General features: G+C 36.1%; 1 protein-coding gene across 2 annotated transcripts in view; it reads left to right on the forward strand.

The window, feature by feature from the left end:
- LMBR1 (limb development membrane protein 1) overlaps window positions 1-23,483 on the forward strand; it is a 188,397-nt gene that overhangs the window by 160,518 nt on the left and 4,396 nt on the right. The window contains exons 13-16 of one of the 2 annotated variants that reach the window (XM_043967065.1): window positions 2,560-2,633; window positions 2,888-2,978; window positions 4,265-4,331; window positions 19,466-19,627. In XM_043967065.1, the coding sequence (XP_043823000.1) occupies window positions 2,560-2,633; window positions 2,888-2,978; window positions 4,265-4,331; window positions 19,466-19,627 (394 nt within the window). The remainder of the gene's footprint in view (window positions 1-2,559; window positions 2,634-2,887; window positions 2,979-4,264; window positions 4,332-19,465; window positions 19,628-23,483) is intronic. The other variant, XM_043967066.1, reaches the window with a different exon arrangement.

Consider the following 23,483-nt stretch of genomic DNA (forward strand, 5'->3'; position numbering starts at 1 on the left):
TAGAAGGAAGAGAGTTAGGTTGCATTGGGGAAATTCATACCTCACTTTTTTTTTTAATTAAAAAAAATTTTTTTTGGGGGGGGGGTGAGGCAATTGTGGTTATGTGACTTGCCAAGGGTCACACAGTTAGTAAGTGTCAAGTGTCTGAGGCTGGACCTGAACTCAGGTCCTCCTGGCTCCAGGGCTGGTGCTCTATCCACTGTGCCACCCAGCTGCCCCAGTACCTCCCTTTTAAAAAAAAATTTAGAATTTTTTATAAAACAAAAACCCATTTTCTAAATACCAGTTTTTCTACCAGTATTCTAGGCTGCAAATCGGAGAATATCACAGTCTACAAAGAGCTGGAATTGTAGGTCAGTGGAGAGATGTGAAATATGTATAATCTTTAGCACATTATCCATGATGTGTGCAAAAAAAATGCCATAAAAATGCCAAAGATGTAAAACCATGAAGGATTACAGATGGACAACCCGTAGACTGTTGTGATACCCTACTTAATATTAAAAGGTCTTGAAGAAGTCCCTCAGCATTTGGGCTAGTACATGGAAAGCCAGGCATCAGTCTTATAAAGGATGAGAACGTACAGGTGCTTGGCAGTCGGCAGCATGTGAGAAAGGTCATGGATCCAGTGAATCATTGAAGAAGAGTGGGTGCATGAATTAACTCACTCCTCCTCTCCAGGCCTTTTCCTGAGCTTTGCTCTGTTCACTTCAGCTCAGGTGTATTCTCAGTGTTCAGCCGGTGCCAGGCACACAGTGGGGACCCAGGGACAAACATCAAGCACTCCTCCTGTCTTTAAGGACCTTATGATCTTCGTGGGGGTGGGGAGAGTTAAGTATAATACGTATACAGGTCAGTAAGAAGAAAATGGCTAATCAGGAAAGCCAGAGGGGCAGAGTGGAAGGTCTTTGCCAACAGTAGAGGAAGTCTGGAGGGCCCTCATGTAGGAGGCTGCACTTTGAAGGGAATGAGGAACATTAAGAATCTGTGGGTAAAAGGAGAACATGCCAGTCCGAAGGGCACCTGCTGTGTGAATAGGAGGGCCAACGGGAAATCAGTCTGCAGGAACAAATCAGAGTCAGAGTGTAAAGAGAGCTTTCTGTGCCAAACCTAGGTTTGTGTTTTATTTTGGAGGCAATAGGAAGCCACTGAAGCTTCTTGAGCAGGGGAAGGACACTGTCCGACTCGTGCTGTGGGAATTCTCAAATGTTCCCTTTCCCAGCCAACAAAGCTGTTTTTTCCCCATCATTTAAATAGTTCCCGAAATTCCTTCTCCTCCTCCCTGGACTGATTAAAGGAGAGCTGATGGATTCCTGGCCCCTGCCATGGTTATTTCTCCTTGCTTTTTAACTACATCTGACTTTTGCATTTGTTTACAAGTATGACATGTATTAGTTTTAAATGTATGTTGGATCACCTATATGACATTGAAATGTTTTAGCCTATTTTTTCATCTTAGATTGAGATGTCTAATACGACCCAAACTCCCTTTCTCCCTCTCCCATGTATGATTGTCCCATTAGGATTGCGTATGGAGGCTCCCTCTTAGTCATTACTCAGAATTGCTATACTTTTAAATTTAATTACTAGGCTTTCAAAAAACTACCTTATGATAATAAAAGAGACCATGAGCTACTTGTAATAACTGCCACTTATATGAGAAGTAGATTAATCAGTTTCTTGGTATAGAGATTTTCATATACAGTCCTTTTTGTTAGCTGTTAAAATGTTTCTCTGGTTTGACAAATTGAATTGGTTCCATAGGTTTACCAGTTTTTTACACTGATTTTCTTTGGATTCACCGCTCGCTCTATATTATTTATATATTGCCCTAGTTTTCCTGATTTTTTAGTTATGGATCTATGCCTCTCTCTTCTTTAAAACTCTAGAGTAAGGTTGAGGAATTCATCAAGGCTTTGAGGTGTTCATAGTGTATTTTCTAAATTACTAGGGCAGGTGGAGATATCCTTTTTATTAGCCTTTGATCTGTGTCCTAAGAAAGCTTTGGGGAGTAGCAAACTGTTTCCTTCTTTACAATACAAGAACAGGAACTGGACATATTCGTTCACTTTTGGAGTTCTTGTTCTTGTCACCAGGAAGGTACATGGCCCTTTACATTTTACATTGCATCATTGATGTAACACATTTCAGCACTAGGGTGACTATACATTCTATCTGGGCGATATTATTCTAGTTTTTAGTATTGTTCTCCTCAGTAATTTCTCTCCCTAACCCCAGTTTCTTCTAGAATAGCAATACAACCCCTTTTTCTCTTTCAAGTATCTTAATACTGTAAACACCTTACATGATAAGTAAATGAATTCCATATATTATGTTAGAAGTGTTATGAAGTAACTCAGAATCTTAAGGGGGTCAAATAAAAAGCCATATTCTAAATGTCATGTTTTATTTGCCGCAGAAAGCCTATATATTCCAAAAATAAGTAGTTGTTGTTTTTTAATAGTCCCATATATACCAGTTATTAAATTTAGGAAAACCAAATGTCTGTACCACTGAAATTTTGAAAAGTTGTTTTTTTAAAAATGTTTTTCTTTTTAGGGGCCTGGCATAGGAAATGCTTCCCTTTCTACTTTTGGTTTTGTGGGAGCAGCACTTGAAATAATTTTGATTTTGTATCCTTTTTAAAAGTAGGAATTCTGTCTGGTAACAAGTATTCTTTCTAGTTTTCTGGGACACTGGTAGTTTGCTGAAACACTTTCCTGGGAAGGGGGAGAAAAGACCAGGTCAATCCTTCTCAAGCACTCGAAGTGTTTTTTGTTTGGTTTTGTTTTGTTTTTCCTTTGGTTCTTAAAGCATTTTGGAGACTGCTGAGAACCGAAGTGAAACTTGCATTCCTTTGGAGAGCTTTTCTCCTTGATTCTCACAGTTACCTTATGGTGTCCTCCGTTGTCGGCTTCTATAGCCTCCGCTTTTTTGGGAGCTTCACTCCCAGGAAGGACGACACAACTATGACAAAGGTAAGGTAAAGACTGAGGTGGTGATGGCCACCCTTTTGCCACCCAAGACATACTGACTGTTGTATTTAGTAATTGCCCTGAATGGCTCATTTACTGCGATCAGTATTTGTTTGTAAGCTGCGCAAACACAAACTGGAAGATTTTCAAAATGCTGAATGAGTGGGAAAAAGGATGTGCTCTGTTTAGTTTGGATGGCATCCATTCACTTGTAAAACGCCTGAAATAGCAGAGCTTGTTAACCAGCTATAGAAAAGCTAGTGAAAGGACTTTTTCCCCCCCAATGAAAACGTATTGCTAATGAGTAACTTTGATTGTGCTAACTGTACTTCAGGAGCTTGTTTGAAATCTGAAGAACTTAGTTGCTACAAGTAAATTTGAAGAATTAAAGTAAGACTAAAGGGTTCTGTTCAGTTATATCTTGCAACCTGAAATTAATTTGACTTTCCACAATTTGACACTGGTTTAAAAAAAAAAAAGCCTTACATAGTGTCCAAACATTTTGTTATGGTACCACAAATTGAGAATAGAAATTAATGTTATAACTCAGATCTTTTTTTCTGTTCCATATATGTTATTTTCATTTGGTTATTGGAAAGGGCTCTAGAGAAAGCCTAAAATCATTGCTTTTATTTTGCTAGAACTTTTTGGAAGATAAACTAGTTCTCTGTTGAGATGTGTCGTATCTAGTTTAACTGCCAGAAAATAATAATATTTTCTGATTATTTTTCTTTTAAAATAAAAATGTTTTAATAATAAGCTTTATTTCAAAATATAAGATAACAATAAGCTTGCTATATAAATAGGGAATTAGTTCCCAGAACGTAGGTGGGTTTGTGCCTGTGATTATTTGTTGTTAAGTCTTATCACTACTAAAGAAATTAGAAAGTTAGTGGAAATTAATTTAGAAAATTTGATGTTATTTTGATTTTGGGGTTTAGGTCACATTGTAAGTGAATGTATAAATTTTTTCAAATTAACACCTAAAGTTCACAGTCAGTGCTCACTTCCATAAATCCTCTTTTCTATTATCTCTTAAATTGATGGGACTAAGTGATGGCTTTAAAATAGTATTTTTCAAGCATATTTTAGGAATTCAGAATGTACTATTAAATGTATACTCATAAAACGGGTTTCTGACTGACTTTTCAGTTTGATTTTGAGAATTATAAAATTTAATAGGTAAACTGTAAAATACAGGATTACAAATTTTTTAGAATGTTTACTAATGAATTTTTTTTCTTCCATCTACTATTTAACTATAAACTCTTTCTTCTTTCTTGAAACAGATCATTGGAAACTGTGTTTCAATCTTGGTCTTGAGTTCTGCGCTACCTGTAATGTCAAGAACCTTGGGTAAGTTTAACTGAAAAATTGAGCTGAAAATTCATTCCACTTTTGAGAGCTTTGCTTAATACTTTTACATGTGATCCTTAACTAGGAATTTTTCTCTTAGGGACTTGATCACGTTCTGAAACATATCTTTATTTTATTTATTTTATATGCATATATAGACATACTTTAATCTGCAGGGAGTTGGGAATAGTAGGAATAAGACCAGCAGCTTTCTAAAGTAAAGATCAAACATTTTTCATGTAATAGCATTGCCTCATCACATTATATGGATGTTTTCACATGACCATATCACCTTTGTCCTCTAGTGAAGAAACTTTAAACTTAAAGATTCCTTAATGAAAAGAGAATATAATAGAAATATTTTAAGTAAAATAACAAAAGAATGTGTCAGAAATAATAATTAAGCTGAATCCTGAAAACATTACAATTAAGAGTAGATATTGACTTAAGGTATATTTTACCATGATAGTCAGAGATTTGCATGCCATTAGTGGACTTAATTTTTGGAGTTAGAGATTTTCAGTGATCTTTTTAATTATGAGAACATTTTCCTTTATGCACACATCTTTGAATGAGTCTTCTTTTTATCAGCTTGCCTTTTACAGAGTGATATATAGAATGTTTCCTTCCTGAGTCTTTAACAAAATGTTATTTCTGAATAAGATTTCTCTTTATTTAAAATATATTAGATTCTAAAAACTTACACCTTATGGGAATTCATGGGAATGCCATTAGCTGACTAAGGTGAATTGATCGTTTTAAAACTGCTAGTAATACTAAGGTGCCTTAGTTTTAGCTTTTATAAAACTTCCATTATTTATGCAAAACTCTTCTATCAGGGGAAAAAATGTAGGCTGTGTCAAGAAATTACAAGCTTTGTAGTTTTGCTCACAATTCTTATGCATAATTTCATCTTTTAATAAAAAGTTAAAACTTTGTATAAACACGACAAAGAACTATTCTAAATGCTAATATGGCTTTCTTTTTTCTCTTTTTTTCTATTACCTTGGCTTTTAAGTATAGGGTATGTCATTGTTTTGACATCTGCCTGTGGTGTGCTTATCTCTGAAATGTGGAATATATACAGTTTAGCGATTCGAGACCAAATGTGACTGTTTGTATTATGACATTTCACAAATAACTTTTGTGGCATTGAAGATACCATGCCATTTTAACACTTGTATAATTCATTTATGCACTGTAATTTAAGATTAAGAGTTGGTAATAATATGAACTGATTCCATGGAAAAAAAAGTGCACACGCTGGGCGCTCTTGCTAATACAAAGAAAACAAATTAATGGCAAAACTCACTTTTTGAAGACCAACAAATGAAATTCCTGAATAGTTTGCCATAGAGATAAATAAAAGAATAAAACAGAAGAAAGGAAAAGAAAGATAGGACAATTAAAATGCAGCTAACAAATGCCCGGCCCCAGCTGTCCAAACAGGATTAATAGAGTGCATTAGAGTACAGTGAGTCATGTGGTGCTTTGCAAAATATCAACATGCATTGCATTACATGTTATGCCCAATGGCACTGAATAGATGAAAAGAAATAAATACGTTAAACAGATTCATAGAGGCTTTTCACAGTATTAAAAAAGCAAGGTTCTAGGCTAAAAGAAAAAGAAAACCCTGGGTTTTAGCATTATGGGAAAGGCAAACTAGAGAAAGTTATCAAGTAATTCACATATTAACTCTTTAGAATTGAATATTTGAATTTAAGAAGATAAAATGTAGACAGTTGTGGATATTGTACTTAACTATAATTGAGGATTTTTGATCACCTAGCTATGATGCCTCCAGGGCAGGGGTTAGAGTGTGTATTTAACAACGGAACATAAAGCTATAGAATTGTTCTCTCTTTATTTCAGAGCTTCTTCTCAGTAAATCCTGGTCTTCAGTGTAGTGTCTTTTGCTACTGTGAAATCAGCTAGTAGCACTGCATTGTTTAGATCGAAATATGACTAGCACCGAACGTGACATATAGTGAGGGAAATAATAGCGTCAATCTTCCCTTTTTTCCTTTTAGAACAGTAACTTTTTTACTTGTAAACGATACTGAAAGGAACTTGGACGTCAGTTGTATTTTAATAGGGCAAATAGTTTGAAGCAGGGATATTTTTGCTTCAAAAGTCAAAGCATTCTATGCTTACTTTAAAAACACATCAATAGTTAATGATATTACTAGAATTACACAATATAAGTTTTGACTTATTTTACTTAGTGACTATCATGATATTTAGGTTTACTTTTTTTTTAGGAAGAAAAAACCCATGTTTTATTGGTATATTTATATCAGATTTTTCACGTGAAATAGTAAAATGTAATTATACAAAACGATAATAGTTTCAGGAACACTGAGACTTCTCAGTTGAATATTTTCAGGATACTGAATATATCATTGAGAATTAATTAAGTTGTGAAGAAAATGTTAACTATATGCACATTCTTATGGATGAAATTAATAATAGTTGCGATGTTAGAGTCCACTGAAAATACAAAGAAACTTTATTTTTAAAAATCTATTAAAACTCTTTAAATAGTTATTTTTAACTGATTTGAATACTTGGACATGTTTAGATTGACTAGATCTTTTAACCACATCATTTGTTATTTATTTAATTGATTGATAAATTACCAGATTAAGTTGGAAACGTAATTGCCTAGCAATGTATACATATGCCCAATTTTTTCTAAAATAAAATATATTAGATTTTTTGGTGTGGTTTTCTGAGTAATATTAAATTCTGACCAAAAAGCATGTTTTAATCATTATATGCTCTATGTTTTGCCTTAAGGAGAATATAGCCAATACTGATACTTTGTACACTGTATTTCAAAAATCTCCTTTAAATAAAGATGAAAAGGATTCCCAGAAATGCTTCATATAAACCAGATCAAATAGATATTTGTTGGGAAGTCTCCATTGTGACAAAATAAAATTCATGAATACTTTAAACAAATTATACCAGTTAGACTTCAAAGGTATTTTCACCAGCTTCCCTGTTTTATTAATTAACAGTTAACGTTGTTTTCTTTCTGATATTTTTCTGCATTAGAGACACAATTAAATATTGTTCATATACTGCTAGACAATAGTTCTGTCACTTTCTCAAATGCTCCTTAAATTTGTTTTAATCACCTCCCCACACATTTCTCATACAATGCCCATACAATCTGTCATCTTCTTACAGGAGATAAAGTGGATTATTCCCCTTTGTCTCCTTTATGAGGGGAGTCTGTTTAAAAATCAGTCTTTTTAGAAAAGGGCTTTATGTGGACTTTCGTAAATGTATCTCTAAATCTTTCCTTCTCTAGTCTTTTTTGTCTAATACTGGAAGAAATGACACTTTCACAAATACTTTTAAAAATGAAAAATAAAAGCAACGAAACATTTAATTGCTAAGTGAATACCTAACATTTGACTGATAACAAAGATTTTACTTGGATCATAATGAAAATGCATTGATAATATAAAAAGTTGTATTTGACTTGCTTCTCATACATTAATGCTAAACAAATTTAATGTATGATCTTGGCTTTCACTTGCTGGTTGCTATTGTTCTTGTAGCTCATGGCTAAAGATAAATAATGAATGCACACACATACATATTTGGGTAGGCATGTGTATGTACACACACACACATATATATATATATGTATATATACATATGTATGTATATATTTATGTGTGTGTTTGTATATGTATGTTTGGATTATTATATGGGCCTTTTAAAAAAGAATTTCCCGAGTGTAGAAATCTGTACTAGGTGAGTATCTGAAGAAATTGATTAGATAAACCCCAGTTCTTTAAAAGCTGATAGTCAGGATGATTCAGATTTAAGGATATAAAACCCTAACTGAGAAAGTATCACCAGGACAATAAGGCTGATTGGCTCTGCATAGTCAGAAATCTGCTGACAAATATTCAGATTAATTCAACGCAAACAACCTTATTAAGAACCAACTCTATGTCAAGCACTGGGTGTTATTTATGATACAAATATAGATACCGCACAGACATTGCCCTCGAGGAACTTCTGTTCTAAAAGGGAAAGAAAGATGTACAGAAATAACTGTTAGAAGGGAAAAGGTGCAAAGGAGAGAGCTAAGCAAAATGCTATGAGAAGGTTGATGGAGAGACCACTTTCTGTCCAGGGTTGATTGGGTTCAGGAAAGGCTTCATCTTGTAATTAGCATTTAGATTAGAGGATTGACATCTGGAACCCCTTCATTATACAGATGAGTAAACTGAAAAACAGGTGTCACTTGCCCAATCTCTCACAGGTAGTAAGCACTAAAAGCTGGATTTGAATTGAAAACCTCTGACTCCAAGCTCAAAGTTGTCCACGGCACAAGGTTAAGAGTATGATATTGACAAACGGCTGTCTGATTTCTGTATCGTGCATGAAATTAGCAGCGCTCGGTTTTTCTGATGTGTGTTTTTATGCCTAGCCAGTGGAGGATGGCTTCATGTTCCCCCAAACTAGATGTAGATAGACAGCTTTCATGGTAGCTGACAGCATTCCTCATAGAGAAATGGCCATATTTGAGTATTGCCACACAGACTTTTGGAAAGGACCACTTCAGCAAAGTGGTGGGGATGGAAACCAGATTGTCAAGAGTTAAGGAAAAAGTGGGTGGTGAGAAAGTGAAGATGATGAGTATGAACTATTCCTTTTAGAAGTCTGATAAAGGTGAAAGTGAGAGGGTGCACAAAAATACCGATAGCATTCTGTTGTTCAGTCATTTTCAGTTGTGAGTGATTTTTCATGGCCCCATTTGGGGTTTTCTTGCAAAGATACTAGAATGGTTTGCCATTTCCTTCTCCAGCTCATTTTATAGATGAGGAAACTAAGGCAAACAGGGTTAAGTGACTTGCCCAGGGTCACACAGTGTCTGAGGCCAGAATTGAACTCAGGGAGATGAGTCTTCACTGTCCTCTCTTGTATTCATTTCACAATGAAGCCAGAAAGTATCGAGTTATATATTGATTGACTGGGTTTTGGAGCAATCTTGTCAAGTTCTTAATTTCTCTGCTTTATTTTCTGCCACATATTTTCACATGCAGTGCAATGATCTTTACAGTGATCTTAATTATTGTATTCAATTACATGAAAGGTTTCAGTTTCTTCACTGAACATTTATGAAATACGGTGTGTAGTGTGGTATTCTCAATAATGGGAGAGGTAAAGCTCTCCCTCTCCCTCTGCCCTCAGAGATTTTATAATCTCTCATTTGATGAAGGCTGTACTAAGCAGTTTTTCATGACCATGCAAATGAATTGAGAGGTATAGAGAATACAGATTCCTGAATCAGGAAGGAAAGAAGGAAAGGAGGTAGGAAAGAAAGTTATTAAGTACTTACTGTGTGCCAGGCACTATGCAAAATGCTTTAAAAATATTATTTCATTTGATCCTCACAATCATCTTGGGAGGTAGGTGCTATCATCATCCCAGATCTCAATTCAACAATGCAATAAACATACAGTTCACACTATTTTAAAGACACTGTGCAAGGTGCTAGGGATACAATGAAGAGAAACCATCTCTGCCCTCAAGGAGCTTGTGTTCTTTCTACTGGGAGAGTGGGGTACAACAAGTATACAGATAATGTGGACTATGTAGGAAGAAATTTAAGGACGGAGAAACTACTTTTATCTGGGGAAAATCAGGAGAGGCTAGGAGGTAACACCTAAGTTATACTTTGCAAGAAGCTCAGCATTATGTGGCATGTCCATGTCTGTCCATCCTAAAGGTGAGAAGAGAGAGCATAGAAGTGAGAGTCATATATGGGGAACAACTCCCAGGCCAATTTTACTGGAAAGTGAGTAAATAAAGGGAAATGATATGAAATAAGACCTAAAAAGGCAGGTGGGAGCTCTGTTGGGGAGAGTCTTTAATGCCCATCACAATAATCATTCAGAATAAGTAAAGTTTTAGGTGACCGAAACAGAGATGAAGAGACTTGTTGAGTAGACTGTAGCATATTATTAACCTACCTTTTCCCCTCCTTCTAACCAAATCCTACCCCTTCTTCAAGGTCTCCCCTGATAACATGGACCCTGGTTAGTTATTTAAAACTAAATGCAATCTTTCTAGTGAAATCGAATTTGAACTATGCACAAATTGATATGTCCATTGCTTGATATTTTAAAAAATGTTTTATCTATGCATTTTATCTTTATATCAAAGTCTTCTTTCCCATTATCCTCTAGGAGGGGTTTTCTTTGGCAAACAATTAAACATGGAGCCAAGAGGGAAGAGGATGAGCTCTCCCAAATTCCTTTTGAAACAACTTGAAAATAACACCTCAAATCAAATTCTGGTGTTGTAGAATCAACAAAGGATAGGGTGAAACAATTTTCTAGCCTAGGACAACTCAGGAGGTTGGCAGGAAAGGTTTGTCTTAATGGGGTGGTGGTTGGCCCTGGAGCACAACACAGTGCCAGCAGCAGGCCTTGGAGGTAGTTCAGCAGCAGCAGCTTCAGGAACATTAAAGATGGTAAGGAGGTTGGACAACTGATCAGAAGGAGATTACAGGGGATCTTTTGCTTGCACTGGGTGCAGAACTCTTTTGCATTGCCCATATACAGCTCTGGGTGACAGTCACAGAACTAAGAAGAGCCTTAGCTCACTAGCTCTGGCAATGACAGGGGTGCAGGAGTCCTGGTCACAATTCCAAGGTGAAGAAGAATGCTTGTTGTCAGTCACAGACCAGAATACAGACCAGGAGAGCAGTGGTCACACCTCTCCTTAGAGCATAGCTCCTCGGAAGGACCAAAAACTTATGGACATCCAAAGCTAACTCAGAAAACAGCGCCAAGAAAGGACTGAAGCTTTGTATAGTGCCCCCTCCACTTGGTATGCTGAGCCCAACTTTAACATAAAGTTAAAAGTCAAGAAATGGGCTGGAAAAAATGATCAAGGAAGAAGAACCTGACCTTGGAAAGTTACTATGTTGACATAGAAGGTCAAGACACAATCCCAGAAGATGAAAACTTGTCAAAACAGCTACATGCAAGGCTTCAAAGGAAAATGTGAATTTGTTAAAGACCTAAAAAGAATTCCTAAAAGCACTCAAAAAGGATTTTTAAAAGCCAAATAAGAGAGGTAGAGGAAAAATTGGGAAAAGAAGTGATGCAAGAAAATCATGAAAAGAGAGTAAACAGTTTGGTAAAGGAGGCACAAAAAATACTGAAGAAAAAAAAGCACCTTAAAACCAGAATTGACCAATTAGAAAAGGAGGTACAAAAGCTTGCTGAAGAAAATAATTTCTTAAAAATTAGAATTGGGCAATTGGAAGCTAATAACTCAATGCTAATAATTCAACAATAAAAGAAAGTGAAGAATGAAAAAATAGAAGAAAATGTGAAATATCTCATTGGAAAAAAAGCTGACTTGGAAGATAGATCAAGAAGAGATAACTTAGGAATTTTTGTACTATCTGAAAACCATGATTTTTAAAAAACAGCCTAGATATCATATTTCAATAAGTTATCAAAGAAAACTGCCCCAATATCCTAGAACCAGAGGGTAAAACAGAAATTGAAAAACTCCTCTGATCACCTCATGCAAGGAATCCCCAAACAAAAACTCCCATTAATAGTCTAGTGAAATTCCGGAGCTCCCAGGTGAAGGAGAAAATACTATAAGCAGCCAGAAAGAAACAATTCAAATATTGTGGAACCACAGCCAGAATAGCACAAAATTTAGTAGCTTCTGGGGGCAGCTAGATGGCGCAGTGGTGGAGCGCCGGCCCTGGATTCAGGAGTACCTGAGTTCGGATCCGGCCTCAGACACTTGACACTTACTGGCTGTGTGACCCTGAGCAAGTCACTTAACCCTCATTGCCCTGCAAAAAAACAAAAACAAAAAACAAAAAAAAAATTAGTAGCTTCTACATTAAAGGATCAGAGGGCTTGGAATGTGATATTATGGAGTGCAAAAGAGCTAGGATTACAACCAAGAATAACCTACCCAGTAAAACTGAGTATAATCTTTATGGGCAAAAAATGGATATTGAATGAAATTGAAGACTTTTAAGGATCCCTGATGAAAAAAAAACAGAGCTAAATAGAAAATAAGACCTTCAATTACAAAACTCAAGAGAAGCATAAAAAGGTAAACATGAATGAGAAATCATAACAGATTCAGTATGTTTAAACTTGGGAAAATGATACTTGTAACTCCTAAGAACTTTATCATTATTAGGACAGTTTGAAGGAGTATATATATAGACAGAAGGCATGGGTCTAAGTTGACTGTGATGGGATGGATGATTTAAAAAAATTAAGAGGTGAGTAAGAGGGATGCCTTGGGAGAAGGGGAAAGGAAGGGGTATGATGAAGGTCTATTATCTCACATAAAAGAGGCATGAAAGAGGAAGAGCTTTTACAGTAGGAGGGAAGATAGGGATTACGTGGGGTGGTAGGCAACATTTGAAAACCTTACTCTTATTGGAATTGACTCAAAGGGTTGGGCAAAGAAATTATCTTGCCCTACAGGGAAATAGTACTGTAAGGGAATAAGAGAAAGGGAGAGACTGATAGAAGGGAGGGTGGATTAAGGGAGGCAGAGGTCAGAAACAAAATTAAGCTAACACATCTAATCCAGATATTTTACGTTGATATTATATACAGTATTCTGTACTAGGAATCCCCTACCTTTCTTCCATTTAGGAAGATCTTCATTAGTTTTTCCATTCCACAGAGTTTAACTTCCTTTTGGTGACCTATTGTCACAGTCATTGTGTATATTATTCTCTTGGTTCTGTTTTGTCCCTCTGCATCAGTTCATACAAATTTCCCCATATTTCTCTAAATTCCTTAAATTTGTCATTTCTTATTATAATGTTCTACTACTTTTATATGCCATAGTTTGTCTTTTACCTAGTATATTGTCATCTACTTTATTTCCAGTTCTTTACTATCATTATGAATATTTTGTTGATATATTTGAACTTTATCTTGGTATAGAATTTTGGTTTTGGTTTGATTTTCTTGGAGTATATGCCCAGTAGTGAGATTGTAGAGCCAAAAGGGTCAATTTACTTCTTTCTTTGTTCCAAATTGAAATCTAGAGTAGTGATTTAACAGTCATATTTGGCACAAATATTTTTTTCATACTCTTCCACTTTTCTTCTAAGTCTACCTTCAATGAATTTGTTTATGCAAAACTTAAAAAATTTTATGTAATTAAAGTTGTAGTTAAAATTTTATAACACCCATCCCCCCTCTTTGTGTGGTTAAGAATTCTACCTACAGTCATGGTTGTAAAAGGTGCTTGATTTTATTGTTTTCATTTTTCTAATGGGTAAACCTTTATATTCAGGTCACATCCATTTTTAGTTTATTTTGGTATGTTGTGTATGGCATTGGTCAAAACCTAATTTCTGTCAAATTGCTTTGCAGTTTTACGAATGTGTCCTTGTCAGAAAGGGAGTCCTTCCCCTAACAAATAGCATTTATTCAAATACTGGACTACTGTTGTGGATGCCTGTTTCTTGCTTATCTAGGCTGCTCCACTGATCAACTTTTCTGTTTTTTTCTTAAGCAATATCAAATTGCTTAGAAATCACATGTCTGGCAATTTTATGCCCCTTTCAATCATAGCTTTTTTTCTTTTCCTGAAGTTCTAGACTTTTTGTTTTTCCAAATGAATTTTGCATTTGTTTAGTTATAATAAAGTATCATCTTCTTAATTTGATCATTGCTTCATATTTTTAATAGCTTGAGGGCTATTGAGAACATTTTGCATTTTTCATTTTATGTGTACACACTTCTATTGCAAATTAGTAAAGGTTTAAACTAGGCAAATATTTTCTTTAAAAGCACTAAATACTTTCCCCCATCAAAAGTAGAAATTTTCCAATTTTCATTTTAAACTTATCAAATGATTGGCAGTTGTCCAATTACAAGAAATCTGTTATTAACAAAGTCCTTAAATGGCTTCTAAAATGAAATCATACTTTTGCTAAAATAAAAAGAATGTTTTTGAGAATAAAAGATAAACAATTTTGAGGCCATAAACAATTTATACTCAAACTAAATATTTAAGGTTGTGGAAAGAAGAACTGATTCATACCTAAGTTCTGCTAAAGAAGTTTTGATTTATAAATTGGTTTGTCAAAGGTGTGGGTGTGTTCTTTGCAGAAATCAGAATTTTTAAAAAGCACTTATTTGAGAACAACTTTTTATCATGTACTATGGAAATGAATTTATGACCAGTTTATTTGCATTTGTAATACACTAGAAACATTTGATTTATTACTCATGTTTTAATGAGTGTTTTATAGTATCAGGCTATACAGATAATATCTGAACTTCTTTGCTATTTGTGAACATGAATGTGCTTGCTGAAAGTAAAAGTTGACTCAGGTGGGTTAAAAACATAAATTTTGTTGAATCATGGTATTGTAGGTGAAGTAACAAAATCTTATTTAAATGAAAAGTTTAGTTAGTGTTCTTTCTTTATAGATTGGAATAGAGGGGTGATCTTCAATCATAGAATGATACGTACAACATATTTGAGTGAGATGCTGAGGAGTAATAATCATTATTTCTGTGGCAGAAGAGAGTTTATTTTGTTGGCCTGACCCTCTGCAGTTACTCTGGCTTTAGGGTTAAATACTACAGCTGAATAGAATGAACTTCCTGATTGAGATTTGTTACTCATTATTGTTTTCCATTTTTCTTTTGTGTAAATGAACTTCTGTAAAGAGAAAATATGTAGTGTTTATATTGTTAGCTAAGAGATATAGAGTATAAATCAAAAAAGTTAAGCTAAAATGCAGTCATAATTTATATTAATTTTCTGTAACAATATGGGTTTGGGAGTACTGTTTTTCAACGTTTTTTTACTTTTTAAAAGTTTTGAATTAAGCTTTTTTTAAACAATGTAGAAGTTTTTAGCACTTAAACAATGTCTAAAATGATGAAAAGTTTTAAGGTTATTACCATTAAGAGGAAACATTAAGACTATTTCATCCTTCAAGAAAATTTCTGAAATTGAAGATTTATGTGGGTTTTTCAAGGTCATATTCAATAAGGATTTTCAGTGTAAGAGTGTATGGGCCCAATTTGATTTTTATTAATAACTGAAGAGGCTACCTTATTTCTGTGTGGTTTTCTTGGATACCAATAAGCCCCTGAAAAAGAGAATCCTTGTTTGAATTGTTCCTTCTGGTAACTGAGCCTGGCTCCTCTTACTAAGGAATTGCACAAGATAGTGAGCCCCCAGGTCTCTTAGTGGAAAGATTTTTTTCCTGTTGCTTTGACATAGTTTCCAACATTTGTAAAATTAATCCATTCTTGCTACTAACTTCTTTCTCTTCTGTCATAGCTCTCACAGCTTGGCTGTACAGTTATAGACCACTGAACTGATACTGGGGTGGGGGGATTGGTGTGAGTCGCTCAAGATATGCAGGACAAAGCTTGTGGAAACTTCTTGACCTGGGAATGTGTCATGAAATCTGAGAACTAATGAGACAAAATTAAATTGAACTTAATGTGAGAGAAATTCCTAATTAAATGCTTATTGAATATAGTGGAACATAAGAAATATTATTGAATGATTTCTTGGAAGACCATATGTATTTTGAAAGTCATGACTCTTGTTACCTGCTACAGATGCACAGTCTGATTATTAGTTAACATCAAACACTTTTAGAGTTCTTAGAGATTATCTACCAACTTCTTAATGTACAAATGAAGAAACTGGGGTCCAGAAATGTTAGTAGTATTTGGACCTCCTGTAAACAGGTATTTTTCTTCTCGACTAGCTACGCTACTGCATACCCTTAAATAATGTGTTATTTTGAACACCTCTGTGATACATGACTGTCATTTTTAGTATTAAAAATATAGGCAGTAGGGGCAGCTAGGTAGTGCAGTGGATAGAGCACAGGCCCTGGAGTCAGGAGCACCTGAGTTCAAATCCAGCCTCAGACACTTAACACTTAATAGCTCTGTGATCCTGGGCAAGTCACTTAACCCCAATTGCCTCACTAAAAAAAAAAAAAATATATATATATATATATATATATATATATATATATATATGCAGTATACCTTTATATTATATATATGCATATATATATGTAAATGCATCTATGTATATATATATATATACATATATATGTACATATATATAGATTTGGAGATTTTATTTATTTTTGTTCTAAACTTAACAAACACCAAACACCAAATATAATGAATGTTTCTATATACAAAGTAGAACAGAAAAAAGAGGACTTTATATGAATCTCTGGGCAGCTAGTTAGCACAGTAGTGTGCTGGGCTTGGAGTCAGGAAGACTCATCTTCCTGAGTTCAAATCTGGCCTAAGACATTTACTAGCTGTGTGACCCTGGTCAAGTCACTTCACCCCGTTTTCCTCAATTTCCTCATCAGTAAAATGAACTGGAGAAAGAAGTGGCAAACCACTCCAGTATCTCTACCAAGAAAATCCCAAATGGGGTCACAGAGTTGGACATAACTGAAAAAATGACTGAACAACAAAATAGGAATCTCTATGTACAACTTGCTCTTTTAAGCATATAATAAATTCAACATGTAATTTTCAAAACTGTTCTGCTTTCCTTCTGGATTTTACTTCTGTTCATTTTTATGCATTTAAAATATCATTCAATGACCTTCTTTTCTTTGCTTTTTCCTTTTCTGTCACACTTGTTGCTAATCCCTTTTCCCCCAACTCTCCCATAGGTTTTACAAACTAAATTTTCTAGTCAATATATATAATCAGGCAAAACAAATTTCTCCATTGTCTTTGGCTGAAAATTTTTGTTTCATTCTACACCTCATGAGTCCCTGACCTCTCTATAAGAGGTGAATAGCAGATTTCATAGCTAGTCTGTGATGCCTCTATTTCCTTTCCTCTCACTATCTTATGGACTTCCTGCTGTTTGGCTTTCAACCTCACCTGAAATTTCTCTCTCCAAAGTTACCATTCATCTCTTACTAGTCAAATCTTGTGGCCTTTTTTCAATTTTCATTTCCTTTAACCTCTTTGCAGCCTCTGACACTATCAGTCTTTTCCTTGTTACTGTCTTCCCTAGGTTTTTGTGACACTTCTCTCACCTATCCAACTGCTTCTTTTCAGTCCTTTCTGTTGGTCATCCAGGTCACACCTGCTAAGAGTGGCTGTCCTCCGGGGCTGTGCCACAGGCCCACTTCTCTTTCCCCTATGCACTACACTGGGTGACCTCATCAGCTCCCATGGGTTCAATTATCTCTATTCTAATGATTCTCAAATCTGTTTGCCTAGTCCTAACTTCGGGGCTGACCTACAGTCTTGCATCTCTAACTGCCTATTAGACATCTCCAACTGGAACCTGAAGTCCTAGAGATGTCTTAAACTCAGTATGTCCAAGACTCAACTCATTTTCTTCCCCTCCCTTTTTTCAAACTTCCCTATTACTGTCAAAAGCACCACCATCCTACCAGTCCTCCAGCCTCACAACCTGAGTCACCCTGGATTGTTGCCAAGGTGCCCGCTTCTCTCCTCTGACATTGCCATCACTTTAGCATACACCCCCTCATCAGCTCACATCTTAATTACTGTAATAGTCTGCTGGTGGGTCTGCCTGACTTACCTCTCCATTCTAATCCATCCTTGATTCAGCTACCCAAGTGATCTTTCTAAAGCTCAGATCTGATCATGTCAGTCCCTTACTCAATAAACTCCTGCAGCTCCCTATTCCTTTCAGGATCAAATACAAAATCCTCTGGCTTTTAAAGCTCTTCATAACCTGCCTCTGCCCTCTGCCTTTCTGGGCTCCTTACACCTGACACCCCACTCCTTCCTTTGGATCCAGTGATGCTGTCCTCCTTGTTCCTCACACATAACCTTCCACCTCCACTCTCTGGGCATGTTCACTGGCTGTTCCCTGTGCCTATAACTTTTTCCCTCCTTGAAGCCCTTCCCAGGCCTTCTTAATATTAGTGAATTCCTGCCATTGATTATTTCTAGTTTATGCTGTATGTCTCCTGTTAATAAATGGCTGTTTGCCAGTTGTCTCCCCTGTTAGCCTGGGAGCTCCTTGAAGGCAGGAACTGGTTTTTGCCTTCCTATCACTAGCATTTAGCACATAGTGGGTACTTAATGATTGAAATGTATCTTCTTGGACGGTATTGGATTTAACTAAAAGCAATTCATTTGTGATTGGTTGTCCATACAATTCTCCCTTTAAAGGAAAACTGCCCTTTAATCTCTGGCTGTAGGTACAGTTGGTCAAGCTTATCATTTTGCCTTTGCCTTCTTATTCCACAGGCTGTTGTGAATTGTGTGCCCTAAGTTGGACTGTTTTCATGCTTATCTCAGAGGATTCTACAGCCATTCCTCATTACTTCTCTTTGTGTTTCATGATGTCCTCAAAATCCTCTTTTCTCATCTTGTTCTTTATTGTTGGCCATTGAGTCGTTGGATTGCACATCCTCTAACATCCCCATGTACCCTCCTGCCTAATGAATTTGTGTTGCAGTAAGCAAAGTTTTTGCTGATGACACACCCCAGGCAAATCCATATTCCTGACCAAGGGATTTAAGCACTTGTCCTTTCCGTTGTTGCTTTGTAAATAATTGACATTAATGGTAGAGCAAATTATTCTGCATCTCTTCTTCTTTTTTTTTTTTTCCAGGGCAGTGGGGGTTAAGTGACTTGCCCAGGGTCACACAGCTAGTAAGTGTCAAGTGTCTGAGGCCAGATTTGAACTCAGGTACTCCTGAATCCAGGGCGAGTGCTTTATCCACTGCGCCACCTAGCTACCCCCTGCATCTCTTCTTAATTGTACAAATTTAATTGTTGGGGGGGGGGCAGCTAGATGGCACAGGGGATAAAACACCGGCCTGGATTCAAGAGGACCTGAGTTCAAATGCAGCCTCAGACATTTGACACTTACTAGCTGTGTGACCCTGGGCAAGTCACTTAACCCTTGTTGCCCTCCCCCCCAAAAAAAATTGTCATATAACTTAAAAGAACCAGTAGAAAATCAGAAGATGAAAAAATGCTACCATAGTGTACTGTCCTACATCATAATCTTAAAATGTTGCTAACGAACACTCATACTGAATTTTATTAAAAGTAATTTTCTTCTTTCTGTTTGTTTGACAGGAATTACTAGGTTTGATCTTCTTGGAGATTTCGGAAGATTTAACTGGCTGGGGAATTTCTACATTGTGTTATCCTACAATTTGCTGTTTGCTATTGTGACAACTCTGTGTCTAGTCAGAAAGTTCACCTCTGCTGTACGAGAAGAACTTTTCAAGGCTTTAGGTAATTTGGGGGAGGGAATATGTGTATGTTATTATGCTAATTCACGACCTTTTAGTTCATTTTAAGCCTTCTAAATACCAGAAATTACAGTGTGTAAACCTTATAAACTAAATAAATCTAATTTTTTGTTATAGGTTTTTGCGAAGCTTGAGTTTGTCCCAAATTGGGGTGATTTCTACTTCAGGAGTTTTTTTTTTTAAAAAGCTTGGTTTCTTTGGTGTGTTCAGTATTCTAACTACTGACACTGAACTGTAATAACTCTCCTTCCCTCAGTATGTTGTTTCATCAGTTCCTTGAACAATTATTACTCCACTTGGTGTCCATGTTGCTTGTCCTTTCCAGATTAATAGGACCTGCCAGAACTTGTATTCTATGGGCACAGCCTTAAAGAGTCCAGGTCACCTCCACACCCAGGTGATGTGGAATGAGGTATTGCAGCATAGATCTTCAGTGGTAGCAGCTAAACCATAATTCTCTACATAAAACAGAATAATATTTCAAGGTAAAAATATAGGTATTCAGGGGGCAGCTAGGTGGTGCAGTGGATAGAGCGCTGGCCCTGGATTCAGGGGGACCTGAATTCAAATCCAGCCTCAGACACTTGATACTTACTAGCTGTGTGACCTTGAGCAAGTCACTTAATCCTCATTGCCCCACCAAAAAAAAAAATACACACACACACACACACACACACACACACACACACACACACACATATATATGAGGGGGGGCATTCTGTTATCAGCTAAGGACAAAGTTTATCTCAGATTCCAGGTGATTCTCTGTTATTTTACTTATAATCACTGTTAAAATTGTCAGGGGCCTGGAGTCAGGAAGAGTTGAGTTCAAATATGGCTTCAGAAACTTTGTAGTTGTGTGACCCCAAACTAGTCATTTAGCCTCTGTTTGCCTTACTTTCCTCACCTATAGAATGGATATAATAATAGCACTTACCTGCCAGGGTTGCTGTGAGCATCAAATGAGATAATACTTATAGAGCACTTAGTACTTACTTTGCCAGGCACTATACTAAGTACTGGATAAATGTTAGCTAATATTATTATTATTAGGTTTCTTTTTAATTTACTTCAGTAGAAGGTATAAATATATTAGTCATACCCATTTCCACTTTGGCTCTAGGTTTTGTTTTTCATTTTTAACATTCTCAAAAAAGCCAAACAAACCCAAGACATCATATACCCCAAATATTATAAAATAATAATAGCAACTGAATTTGTGTATCACTTTAATAGTCAATAATGAGTCAACCTTTATTAAGCTTCTGGCTCTGGGGACTTCAACACAAAAGAGAAAGCAGAACCTTAAAGAACTGAAAGGCTCACCACTCTACATGTATCTCCTCCTCTTCCTCTTCCTCCTCCTCCACGTCATCATCGCTTTACAGATGAGGAAGCTGGTTAAGTGATTGATCCAGGCCTACACCTGGTGGCAAGTGACTTACTCCTGGGATTGAGACCCAGGTCTAGTGCAGTTGCCAATCCAGCACTCTCTCTTTCCACCTTATTGTGCAAAATTGAGTCATTTCAGAAAATGCACACCTACATTTAACTTCAGTATGAGGTGGCCAACCACTTGCTGTGCTATTTGACCCAGAAATATTTTGTGGGGGGGTGAGGAAATTGGGGTTAAGTGACTTGCCCAGGGTCACACAGCCAGTAAGCGTCAAGGGTCTGAGACCGGATTTGAACTCAGGTCCTCCTGAATCCAGGGCCGTTGCTCTATCCACTGTGCCACCTAGCTGCCCCAACATAGAAATATTTAACAAAGAAGATCATATTCCCCAGTACCTAGCACAGTGCCTGCCACATAGTAGCACTTCATAAATACTTTGTAAGTGTTTGCTGATTGATTGTATTAAATCATAAATCTCTGAAAAGTTTTCATCCTTATTCCATTTAAGCTGGCACCTTATCCTTTCCTCCTATCCGCTGACCCCCTTATTTATATTCTTTTGTGCATTGTGACAGCTAATGATCTGTTCCTAAACAAATACTGCTCACTTATAGGAATCAACCACTCCACATATAGTTTCTATCATCACCAAACATTTTTATGTTTTGTGATCTTTTCTTCCTACCTCCCGCCCCCCAAACAGGTACAGCCATTTATTTTTTCAAAAAATAATAAACATTTTTATTTAAAGTTTTACTGAGGTACCATCTCACACCTGTTAGATTGGCTGATATGACAAAAAAGAATACAAAGTTTTTCAGCTTGGGATTTCAAGTTCTTCACAAATTGCTTCCAATTTTAATCAATTGCATAAAGCATTTGAACCAATTTGTGCTGCTTTGTCAGACTTAAGTGGACTGATGCTGAGTGAGCAGAACCAGGAGAACATTGTAAATGGTAACAGCAACACTGTGTGATGATCAACTGTGATAGACTTGGCTCTTCTCAGCAGTGCAATGATCCAAGACAATTCCAAAGAACTCATGATGGAAAATGTTCTCTACATCCAGAAAAAAGAACTGTGGATTCTGAATGCAGATTGAACCATACTGTTTATACTTTTTTGAAGTTTTCCCCTTTTGTTCTAATTCTTCTTTCACAACATGACTAATGCAGAAATATGTTTAATGTGATTGTACATATATAACCTACATCAGATTGCTGTCTTGGGGAGGGGGGAGGAAAGGGAGAAAAAATTCGGAACTAAAAATCTTGTGAAAACAAATTTTGAAAACTATTTTTACATGTAACAAGAAAATAATAAAATACTTTTATGATTTTTTTTAAAAAGTGTATTTCATACAAATAATTTATGTAAAGTGCTTAGCACAATGCCAGGCACAGAATAGCTGCTTTATCAGTATTTATTATTAATACTCACACATAGCTTCCCAAACATCCTGAAGGTATGAATCCCTTCCATGCAACTAATATTAGCCACCATTGGCTAGAGAAGCATTCAAGGACACAAGTTTATTGTCTCTTAGCCTCCTAAAAAAAGGTTAGTGACCTTTATTTATCAGGATTGTTATTTATTGGGGGAAGTCTTGACATCACTCATTTCGCAGTGCAACATTTACCTAGGAATGGGATGCCTTGTTTAGGCATTAGCAACTAAACATATTGGCTGGGACATAGAGCATGTAGGACATTTGTATGAGAAGAACCAAGTCTATCACAGTTGATCATCACACAGTGTTGCTGTTACCATTTACAATGTTCTCTTGGTTCTGCTCACTTCACTCAGCATCAGTCCACTGAAGTCTGACAAAGCAGCAGAAATTGGTTCAAATGCTTTATGCAATTGATTAAAATTGGAGGCAATTTGGGAAGAACTTGAAATCCCAAGCTGAAAAACTTTGTATTTTCTCTTAATAGGGAGTCACTGAAGGTTTTTGAGCAGGGAATAGACATGGTCATATTTTGAAGGGAAGGGAAGAGACGGTTCATTGATTCTAGGTCTGGCAGATACCTTAGAGATTATGTAATTCATTGCCCTCATTTTGCAGGTGTAGATTTTGAGGGCAAAAGAAGATGAATAAACTAAGTAGTGGGGTCAGGTACAAACCAGGCCCTCTGACTCTGAAATCAGTTCTTTTTTCATTCTATATCACACTGCTTTTTCAGGTGGTTTATCACTGGGAAGTAAGTAAGGGAAGTTAATTAGTTCATTGGAATATTTAGAAAATAAAATTTATACAAGTAAATTTTAGGGTATTAAATAAGCTTTGGGAGAACTCTTTTCCTCCTTAATACCTGTTAATTATACTATTTAAACCTTTATTAGCATATCTCTTTTGATTTCACCTCCTTGTTCTCCTGGTGAAAGAAATGAGCATAATAAATGCCATTCTGTTCCCTTTTTTGAGCACTGAAGGATGTG

The sequence above is a fragment of the Dromiciops gliroides genome, chromosome 5 (assembly GCF_019393635.1).
Source record: "Dromiciops gliroides isolate mDroGli1 chromosome 5, mDroGli1.pri, whole genome shotgun sequence".
In the NCBI taxonomy this organism is placed as follows: domain Eukaryota; kingdom Metazoa; phylum Chordata; class Mammalia; order Microbiotheria; family Microbiotheriidae; genus Dromiciops; species Dromiciops gliroides.